At 33.9% G+C, this 12,136-nt stretch overlaps 1 protein-coding gene across 1 annotated transcript in view; it reads right to left on the bottom strand.

Moving 5' to 3' along the window:
- Dock3 (dedicator of cytokinesis 3) overlaps positions 1-12,136 on the bottom strand; it is an 825,219-nt gene that overhangs the window by 572,172 nt on the left and 240,911 nt on the right. Inside the window, exon 4 of the mRNA XM_023706273.1 lies at positions 11,239-11,294. Within this exon, the coding sequence (XP_023562041.1) occupies positions 11,239-11,294 (56 nt within the window). The remainder of the gene's footprint in view (positions 1-11,238; positions 11,295-12,136) is intronic.

Raw genomic sequence — 12,136 nt, 5'->3', positions numbered from 1 at the left:
CAACATATCAATACTTGATGAAAAATACCTGTTCCATATTATGCCTAAGATGTTTGATATGCAGACAGATAGTGAGGTTAAGCTTAACAGCCTAAGTTGTTCATTAATAACAACAAGCTTGTCTTCTGGATGGTTAACAACCTAAGTTTGCAGACTGAAATTAGAGAAAAAGGAGAGCTGCGAGGAAAGCCAACATTTTTTTCCCTAGACTTTCAAGTTCAGTGAAGACTCAAGACATAGGAAAACCTATACTGTAACTCACTTGTGTCCCAAATTTTCTGATCAAGAAGATTATGGGGCCACAGAGGAAAGTGATCAGTGATGTAGTATGTACCTAAAGGTAGTCACATGGAGAGAAAAAATTCTCTCAAGCTTTCACAGATAGCAAATTGGTCAAGCAAAAGCCAGGACTCACCCACATGGCTGATACTGACAAAGGACCTACAAAGTGCGGTACAGGGTTTCCGTATAAGTCCTGAGGGGATGTGACTGAACTTGGCAGATACAAAAGCTACATTTCTTGATATATGGGTCTTGGTTTAAGCTGGTCTTAACTATCCAGCATAAAAGTGTAGAAATAAGTTATGAAAAGTGAAGCCATGTTAATATACAGGGCTGTAGAAGGCCCGAATCAACAGATTTGGACATTGCCAGTCCTGTGGATAACCACTACTATTGTAGACTACTGGACTATATTGGAATATTTTGCTAAATTCATGCACCTACAATATTTGGATGGCAATGGAATACTCATCTCTGACAAAACTAAACCAAAAAAAGAGATATAAATGAGGGACAATTCTGCATCTGTATATACAAAATAGGATAGATATATACACACTTTCTGAATTCATGAGAAGAAAGATTTGTACTAATTGTGTTTGGACAGGATATCATGTCTGCATCTCATGCTATGAATGACTACTACAAAGAAAACAATATGCAACGTATTAATTGTTGTAACTCTCCCACTAATCTGTTTTCAAACTGTCCACTGCAGTATTTTTCTCAAAAAAATTAATTAAAAAAAAAGAACATGGGCAGAATAGCAGAAAACTTGCCAAATATAAGAAACAATCAGCAATTCAGTTAACCAAAGCATATAGAATTCCAAGTAACACCAACCCAAATAAAAAACACCCAGACACATAATGGTCAAGATTCCAGAAATGCAGCACAAGAACAATATACTAAAAGCCGCTAAAGAAAAGAAACATCACATTTAAAGGAAAACCCATCAGAATAATGGCACACTTCTCTTCACAAACCATGAAGTCAAGAAGAGCATGGAGCAGAGTACTTTCAAGTCCTCTATGAAAACAAATTCTAGCCCAGACTACTATACCCTGCAAAACTCTCAAGTTTGATGAAGAAGTGAAATACTCCCATGACAAAGAACAACTAAAGAATTTCATGATGACAAAGCCAACCCTATACAGACTACTAAAAAATATTCTATAGATCGACCAAATGACCAGAACTCTACGAATGAGAACAGAAAGAATGCAGCACATATGACAAACAACTAAACACAGAAAACAAAAGGGTATACCACAGCAGCTAAAGAACATATCAATCATAAGTCAATATGTCTCAATTACAACCATCACGATAAATGGACTCAATTCACAAATTAAAAGAAATACATAGACACAGAGGATTAGGAGGCAAAATCCAGCAATATGTTGTATACAAGAAATACACTCAACTCATAAAGAAATTATAGGCTAAAATACAAAGGATGGAAAATAATACTACATACCCCAGCACCTTAGAAAAAATGAAGGGTAGCAATCCGGTTGGCAGGCCATCTCAACTTCAAACCAAGAATGATCAAATGAAATAAAGAAGGCCACTATATACTAGTTAGAGGAAAAATTCAAGAGGAAGTGGTGACACTCATGAATATGTACACACCAAACACGGAACACCCAACTATATATGGCAAATCTTTTTTTTTTTCATGGAATGGCAGATTAAACTCAGGCCCCTACATTTGCCAGGCAAGCGCATATTCTACTGAGCCATCTCTCCAGTCATATATGACATATCTTAATCAACATAAAAAAACTAATATCCAATACCACAATCTAAGTAGGACACCTTAACACTCCCTTCTCCTAAAAGGATAGGTCAAGCACACAAAAAATTAACAAAGAAGTAGCAGAACTGAACCAGAACTTGGAACAAATGGACTTAGTGGACATATACAGAATGTTCCACCCAACCACAGCTGAATACACATCCATTTCAGCTGCAAATGGGACATTTTCTAAAACAGATCACATATAACTCCATAGGTCATGCTTAAGTACATTCAAAAAACAGAAATCATCCATGCCTATTATCTGACCACAGTGCAATTAAACAGGAAATAAATGACAAAAGAAACCACAAAAATCCCACAAATACATGGAATTTAAACACTACCCTCCTCAGCAACCAATGGGTTAGAGATGAAATTAAAAAAGAAATTCAACAATATCTACAACGCAATGAAAATTCAAGCTCAAGTTGTCAGAATTTATGGGATACAATGAAATCAGTTCTTAAAGAGAAATTTATAGCTGTGAACTCACACATTAGGAAAACAGAATGGGATCAAATAAAAACCCTAACGCTGTACCTGAAACATCTATAAAAAGAACTGCAATTCAAACCCAAAGCCCAAGGATGAGAGGAAATTATAAAGATTACTGCAGAAATTAATGCAATAGAGAGAAAGAAAACAATGCAAATAATTAATGAATTTAAAAGCTAGTTCTTTCTAAGAGTAGATAAAATTGATAAGCCATAAGCTAAACTCACAAAAAAAGAAAGAAAAAACTCAAAATTCAAACAGTAAGTTATGAAAAGGGTGAAATTACCACAGAACTTGTGGAAATTCAGATCATCAATAGCTATTTTGAGAATCTTTACCCACACAGAATACAAGACACAAAAGAAATGGACAGATTTCTGGAAAGGTACAAATTACCAAAACTGAATCAAGAAGATACAACAACTCTCAATAACCCAATAACTGCCGATGAAATAAGAAATGCAATAAAAAACCTACCGACAAAGAAAAGTCCAGGTCCTGATGGATTCACAGCTGAATTCTACAAGAAATTTACAAAAAATGTAATTCCAATACTCCTAAATCTCTTCAATGAAATGGAAAAGAAAACAATTCTCGCAAAATCATTCCTGGAGGCTGGTATTATACTGATACCTAAACCAGAGAAAGACGCAACTAAAAAACAGAACTACCAGCCAGTCTCCCTCATAAACACAGATGCCATAATCCTCAATAAAATCCTAGCCAATAGAATACCCCAAATCAAGAAGATTATACACCATAAACAGGTAGGATTCATACAAGGAATACAAGGATATTTCAATATCTGTAAATCTATAAATGTAATACACTATATCAATAGAGCCAAATCCAAACACCACATGATCATGTTGATGCATAAAAAAAGCTTTTCACAAAGTCCAAAATTCATTCACATGCAAAGTTCTACAGAAAAGTGGAATAGATAGCCTCTACTTCAATCTACTAAAACCCATCTATAACAAACCAACAACTAACATAATTCTAAATGCACAAAAACTGAAATCTTTTACTGTTAGATGATGTTAAAGATATGGATGCCCTCTATCACTACTGTTATTCAATACAGTTCTGGAATCATTAGCTAGAGCCATTAGACAAGACAGAGAAATAAAAGCAATACTAATACGTAATGAAGATAGACTGCCAATATTTGCAGATGAAATGATACTCTACATGGAAGAGTAAAAAATTTATGAAGAAGCTACTAGAATTAATAAATTCAATAGCACAGCAGGAAACAAAGTCAACACCCAAAAGTCAGTAGAATTCCTCTACACAGACATAAGGATCATGGACTAGATTAGAAGATTCACAAGCATCTACAAACACACTCAGCTATTTTATCTTCAACAAAGGGAATAAACATGCATAGTAAGAAGAAAGAAAGCCTCTTTTACAAATGGTGGTGGAAAAACTGGCTCTCTACATGCCAAAAACTAAAATTGGACCCATGTTTATCAACATGCACTAAACTAAAATGAAAATGGATTAAACATCTAAACATTAAAACAGAAACAATAAATCTCCTGGAATAAAAAGTAGGAGTAAATCTTGAAGACATACAGGTAGGCAAGCAGATCATGAACAAAAAACTGCACAAGTAATCCTTGAAAGAATTGATAACTTGGAACTCCTCTTGTTTAGATGTTTTTGCGCATCAAAAGAAATTATGAACAGAGTGAAAAGACAATGCACAAATTTGGAAGCAACCTTAACTAATAAGCACTCAGACAAAGGTATTCTCTCTACAATGTACAGAAAAATAAAAAAAACATTAGATCCCCAAAATTTAATAACCCAATCCAGAAGAGGGCATCTGATATGGACACACACTTCTCAGAGGAGGAAATTTTAGAAGCTAATAAATACATGAAAAAATTCTCCACATCACTAGCCATCCACGAAATGCAAAATAAAGCAACACTGAGAAACCATCTTCCCCAGGAAAGATTGGCTATCATAAAGAAATCAACCAACAACAAATGCTGGAGAAGCTGTGAGGAAAAAGAACCCTTCTCCACTGCTGGTGAAAGTGTACACTGGTGTGACCATCATGGAAATCAGTGTGGAGACCCCTTAAAAAACAAGGACTGGCAAAGCTATTCAATCCACCTATCCCATACTGGGAATTTTCCCAAAAGAACTTAAAATATCATACCATAGTGATATATGTGCACCTATTTATAGAAGCACAAATTGTGATAGCCAAATCTGGAAGCAAACAAAATGTCTGTCACCTGAGAAATGGATGAAAAGATGTGGTATTTTTATACAATAGATATTACTCAGCTATAAAGAATGATAAACTCGAAGCCTTCATATATGAGTGCAAACAACTTGAAGATATATCCATAAGTGAAATAAACCAGACTCACATGTGTAAATATTGTATAGTCTTCCCAGTGTAAGAACTCAAAAGAAGAAATGAAAATTTATTTTTTAATAATTTTATTGAGAAACAAATAGCAATGAGACAGTTTCAAATCTGATTAGTAGGACAGTTTCAATAATTAATACATTGCATATTGTTGTCTTAGTGGTTATTCATTGTACAAGATGCAGACATGATATCCTGTCCATAAATACTATTAAAACAAATCTTTCTATTCATTGAATTAAGATAATACAGCTGTATATCTATCCTATTTTAAATATGTAGATATAAAATGCTCATTCATTTGTATCCCCTTTTTTTGTTTAATTTTGTCAGAGAAGGGTATTCCATTGTCATTTAAATATCATAGGTGTGTGAATTCAGCAAAATATTCCAATATAGTCCAATAGTCCACAATAGTAGTGGGTTTCCCATAAGACTGGCAATGTCAGAAATTGTTGATTTGAGGCTTTTACAGCTCAGCATATTAATATGGCTTTATTTTTTATACCTCGTTTTTATATTTTTCTGCTGGATGGTTAAGACCAAGATAAAGCAAGACCTATATAACAAGAAATGTAGCTTTTGTATCTGATAAGGTCAGTCAAATCCCTCAGGATTTACCCAGAAACCCTGTACCACAGTTTGTAGATCCTTTGTCAGTGTTAGCCATGTGGATGGGTCACGGCCATTGCTTGACCCATTTGCTCTCTGTGAAAGCCTGAAAGAATGTTTTCTCTCCATGTGACTCAACTTAGGTACACTCTATATCATAGATCACTTTCCTCTGTGTCCATAAACACTACTAGAACAAATCTTTATATAAATATAAAATGGTCGTTCATTTGTATCCCCTTATTGTTATTACCCTACAAACGAGGCAGTTGAGCTTAACCTCACTATCTATCTGAATATCAAACATCTTGGGCATCACATGGAACAGGTATTTTTCATCAAGAATTGATAAATTAAACTTTAAGTCCCTACAGAACATGAAAAAATGAATTTAAAAAATAAAAATATATGACAGGGGCAAAACCATACATTTATATGAACAACATGGGTAAGGCAATGATCCTGAGTATCTTCAGCAGGTTTTTGAAACTAGCAGTTAATTGGTAGGAGTCTCACCCTGACTATGTATGCTGATACCTGTGAACTAAGCAACTGCAATGAAGATAGCAACGTGTAATAATAATAAGGTTATGCTTGGAGTGCCTGTCATTCTGGTCTTCTGAATACATGCTGCTTGTCATGACATGCTGGTTGCTGCTGTGCTGTCTCTCAGGTCATGTTTGTTTAAAAAGGAAGGGGGTGGTGAATGAAGGCAAGAGACAGGAAAAGGGGTGTTGCGGGACTGTCCTACTACAATGCCGTATATGGTTAGATTTCTAAACTTCTGTGTAAAAATATGTAATTGTTTATTCCTTTTTTTAAAGAAATAAAAATTTAAAGGTATAACACAGTTAAATGTTAAGCAAGAACTTAAGGAATAAATAGCGAAGAGAGGGCAAGGAGAAAAGCTAGAAACATAGTAAGGGCAAAACCATCCATTTATATACACAAGATGGAAAAAGCAATGGTCCTGAGAATCTCCATCAGGCTTTTGAAACTAGCAGTTAATTGGTAGAATTCTCACCCTGACTAACTATGCTGATATCTGTGAACTGAGCAACTACACCAAGGATATCAATGTGTACTACTAGAACTATGCTTGGAACACCTGTCATTCTGGTCTTCTAAATGCATACTGCTTCTAATGTCGTATCAGTTATTGTTATACTCTCTCTCAAATAAATGTTTGTTTAAAAAAAGGTTAATAAATGAAAACAAGAGAGAAAAAGTCATACGACTGTCCTGCTACAATGTTGTACATGATTAGATTTCTAAATTTCTGTTCTAAGACACGTAATTTTTCATTTTTATTTTACTTTTTTCAAAAATTTAATTTTTTTCATATTCTATAGGGATTTAAAATTTCATATATCAATGATTTTTGGAAAATACCTGTTCGCTGGTATATCTAAGGCCTTTGATATTCAGACAGATAGTGATGTTAAGCTCAAATGCCTATGTTATAGGATAATAATATCATTAAACTTCTCTTCTGGAGGGTTAACAACTTAAGTTTGCAGACCAAAAAATTAGAGAAAAAGAAGGGCTACAAGGATATTTTGGCCCTAGCCCTTCAAGGTTAGTGAGGACTCAGGACATAAGAGACGCTGTACTGTAACATCCTGTAACTCAGTGGTGTCCCAAATTTTCTATTCAAGGAGTTACAGGGCCACAGAGGAAAGTGATCAACAATGGAGAGTGTGCCAAAGGAGAGTCACCTAGAGAGAAAACATTCTCTCAGGCTTTCACAGAAAGTAAATGGGTCAAGCAATGGCCAAGACTTATCCAGATGGCTGACACTGACAAAAGATCTATAAGGTGCTGTACATGGTTTCAGGGTAGGTCCTGAGGGCATTTGATTAACCTTGTTAGATTTAAAAGTTACTTTTTTGTTATATATGTCCTGCTTTATCTTGCCCTTAACCATCCAGCAGAAAAGTATCAAAATGAGGTATAAAAAGTAAAGCCATATTAATATGCTGAGCTGTAAAAGGCTCAAGTCAACAACTTCTGATATTGCCATTTATGCAGATAACTCACTACTATTATAGACTACTGGACTACATTGGATTAATTTTCTGAATTCATGCTCCTACAATATGTGAATGGCAATGGAATACACATCTCTGACAAAAGTAAATAAAAAAGCGGGATATAAATGAAGGACAATTTTTTAAAATTTTTTTGAAGGACCATTTTGTCACACACACACACACACACACACACACACACACAAAAATATATATATATACAAAATAGTATAGATATACAGCTACTTTCTCTTTGTCCAATAAGAAGAAAGTTTTGAATAGTGTTTAGACAAGACATCATGTCTGCATCTTGTATTTTGAATAACTACTACAAAGATAACAATATGCAATGTGTTAATTATTGTAACTGCCTTACTAACCTGTTTTGAACTGTCTCATTGCTACTTCTTTCTCAATAAAATTATTTAATAAAAAGAACTTTAAAATCACCGGAAGTCACACAGCCCAATTAATAATTGATAAATCACAGAATAGACACTTTTCAAAAAAAGAAAGAATTACAAACGACTAAAGAGATTATTAAAAAAAAGTGTTCAACATCTTTATCCAGTAGAGATTGAAAATCCAAAGTACAGTGAGAATCCTTTTCACTCCTGTAAGAATGGCAGAACATACTAACAAGAAGTAAACACTGTTGAGGATTCAAGGCAAAGGAAATCTTCCCATACTGCTGGTGATCATGGAAATTAGAGCCACTATGGAAACCACTCTGAGGTTTCCTCAATAAATAAAAGAATGAATGAATGATAGAGCTACTGTTTATTCCAGCTATACCACTCCTTGGTATATATCTGGAGGAAATAAGATTCAGCATACTATAAAAATAGCTTGCAGATCTGTATTTGTTGAGGCACAATTCACAATAGCCAAGACATAAACCCAGCCTAGGTTCTCATCAACAGATGAATGGATAAAGAAAGTATGAATACATGTATATGGATATATGGATATAAAATTTTGTGATTTGCAGAAAAGTGGATATAATTGGAAACTATCATGTGAAGCAAGTGGAAAGTGGATGAAACTGGAACCCATCATGTCAAGAAGAATAAGCCTGTTTGAAAAAAGCAAGTATGAATGTTTTCCCTAATATGTGAAATTTTTAAAGATGAAATGAATGTAAAAGGGAGACTATTATTAGACAAAATGAAGAAACCAGTAAAGGGTGCTAATCAGGGGAATGGATATTGTCAAAATATAGGCATTGAAAGCAAATGTTTTATAAAATTAATAGAGATTAAAAATGGAAAAAATTCACATAGAAAATTAAAAGTAAAACAACTTTATTGAAGTATTTTCTCAATTCTACAAAATACAAAAGAAAAAATAAGCTTGTTAAAGTTTTGTTTTTAAAAATCTTAAACAAATTAATGTCTTTTATATCAGGAAAAATGCAATAACATCTCCCTGTCTTATAAATTTCAAAATATTCTGAAGGTCAGACTATCATTTGTTCTACAATTCAAAATTAAAACCACTCAAATGTGCTTTTGCCAACTAAAACTATTTATTTAAACAGAAACAATGACAACCCAAATTTAGAAGCCAAGTTGTTTCATTTACAACCAAAGATACTGTGATAACAGTATAAGTTAACAATAAATAATCATGTTATTTCCTATAACCAAGAAAGGCACTTCAAGCACGTAGGTCAAGGAGACATATGCCCTACAGCATATGTGGATGACAAACATGTCACTAAGATGTTATGAAACACTTACGTTTATCATACAAAGATGTGATTTAACTAGTGATTGTCACATCTAACAGATCCTACAGTATTTTTCCTAAAGAACTATTTCATAATACCATTTTTGCTATACTGAAGTGAAAACAATGCACAATACAGCCTAATTACATATATGCAAACTCTGTAAGACTTATTGTCTTAAAAATTTTAGCTCTTAACCTCACAAATTACTCTTAATTCAAAAGAGCTAATTCTTTCTTTGTAAAAGTTTTTTAAAAGCTCAACTCATCAGTGATTAAAAATGATAATTTGTCTGGGGAATCATTTGACTCACGAATACCTTTCCAAGTTAGTTTTTCATAATTCTGTTACTACCTCTTTGTCCTCATAAGCACAGAGACTAGAAAGTTTCTTTAGATGCCCTAAAAAACCTTTTCAAAGGAATATGAATTAATAGTACAAAGTTATTAGTGAGTAATAAAAAGGCACAGAAATCATTTACATTATAATAACTATTCTTTCCAACCTGAGCTGAGATCACAAACTATTTCACACTCTCCTTTGCCATCCAGGGGCATTAGAAAGACACTGAAAAAAAAAAAAGAAGGAGGTGTGCTTGTTGCTCTTCAGGCAACTAATTCCCAATGACCTCCAGTTATCTTTGGCATTCCCAGAACTCAGCTTCACTTTCTTCATACATGTGATGTCCTTTTCTCAAATAAGCTCAAGCATATCAAGACTCATCCCCTTAAGTTCCTGGTTTCTGGTATTCCCAATACACCATGCTTTGTGCTGTCAACCTTTAGGACATAAGTTGTTGTGTGCATTTTTTGGGTTAGGTGAGTATTACCTCTTTTGTTCTTTTATCCTTCCAACATGTATGCAAATAATTTCCTACATTAGATTCCACCTTATAAGTTGGTTTGTGTAGTTCCTGCTTTCTTGATTAACCCAAGGTAACTGAAAGGTTATTTTGATGCTCACTTACTAGTCAAAAACATTTCAACTACAGAAGATTATCTTAGTAGAAAACTGTAATTACTTAAATTGTACACATAAAATGATTTTAGAAATCAGATAACTTTAAAAACAGGACATGCGAAGAAAAAAATATTTCAAAAATCATGCTTGCAAAATGAAAAACAAGAGTTAACATTTTTATAAACTTAATTCTTGTCTCTTTTATTCAGACTGCTTTTGTTTTACAAATCTGTGATCAAACTATATATCCATTTTTATAACATCTTAACCTTGAGGTGTGACTTTTAAGTTTCTTTCAATTTCTCCTTGCAAAAAGAAGACATCAGAGGTTTATTTTTAATACAGAAGCAAAATGATGATTTATGTCTAATTCCTATTCCATGTCTATTCTTAAAACAGTTCCATAATGTTTTTTATGAACACACTGTATACACAATTGTTTTTGTTTGCTTGTTTTATATTTGGTACAAGGTCTCACTATGCAGGGATTTATAGTGATCCTCTTGTTTTAAGCCTCCCCAGTGCTGGGATTACAGGCATGTGCCACCATGCCTGGTCTCAGTGGCAGGTTCAGCATGCCCTGGGGAAGGGTCGGCAAGGTATGTAGTAGAGGGAATTGAACCCCAGTCCCTGCACTTGCCTGAGCCGGCACTTAGTCTGGTGAGCTATTGTGCCAGCCCCCACAATGGTTTTCTAAAATTCAGAACTAAGGTTATTTCTCCATGATATAGAAAAACAGATCAGAGTTGTAAGCATTTTAAGAAAAATTATCTTCTCAAAATTATATATGATAATGAATGAATATTTTGCCAGGAAAATCTGTCAATATTATAATTTGTACTGAGTACCAAAAATAAAAAAGATGTATAATAATGTTAATGACCTATAATAATCGTTAACAAAATTAACAAGGCAAACTACTCACCCCCTATTACTGACAATTGCCTTTTTCAAGTGAATGTAATTTGCAGGAAAGATCCCCTGTAAAAAATGAAAAAAAAAAGATTTCCCATTAGAAAAAGTAAACTATAACATTCATATATACTAAGTAATAAAAACCATAGGCTTCCTATAATAGCAAGGACTTTGCATATTAAGACTATAGGGTTGCAGACCAAGAGTGCAGCTCAGTGAAGCACTTGCCTAGCTCATTGTGATGAGGTCCTGGGTTCAATCTCAGCACTAAAAAAAAAAAAAAAAAAAGACTTGCAAAAAATAGATCATGTATGAATTTCATAACCATGTGCAATTAGTCTATCCTTGGGGGAAAACATAGTAATTTTAAGCACTATACAAATAACATTTCAAATGTTAATAAAGGTATGTAGATTAGAAATGGTCTATCAAATCACTTTTAGAATACAGCATCACATACACAGCTTCTCATACATGTATCACTAAAACTAGCATCATCATCATCACAGCTTACAGATTATCCAGATCTGAGTTGGAGAAACAAATTTTATACTATAATATGTAGACTGTAAAGAATATATCAATTTGAGAGTTCTTGTAAAAAAATTATTTTAATCTTTTGTAACTGCTTCTATTTTGGTATTTATCACACCTTAATTTTTTTTTTTTTTTTTTTTGTGGAACCAGGGATTAAACTCAGGCCCTTGCGCTTGCCAGGGAAGCACTTATTCCACTGAGCCATCACCCCGGCCCCTTAAGGTTTTTTTTTTGTTTTTTTTTTTTTTTTTTTCCCCGAATGCCTTCAGGGCATTTGGCTGGCTGGAGTGTTGTGGGGATCGAACTACAGCAACCTGAGGCTGACAGCTTTGTGGAAGCAGCCACTTAAACAACTGAGCTAAGGCCAAACC

The sequence above is a fragment of the Octodon degus genome, unplaced genomic scaffold, assembly GCF_000260255.1.
Source record: "Octodon degus isolate 3935 unplaced genomic scaffold, OctDeg1.0 scaffold00008, whole genome shotgun sequence".
In the NCBI taxonomy this organism is placed as follows: domain Eukaryota; kingdom Metazoa; phylum Chordata; class Mammalia; order Rodentia; family Octodontidae; genus Octodon; species Octodon degus.
Note: the sequence above shows the minus strand (reverse complement) of the source record. Positions and strands in the feature narration are given on the sequence as shown.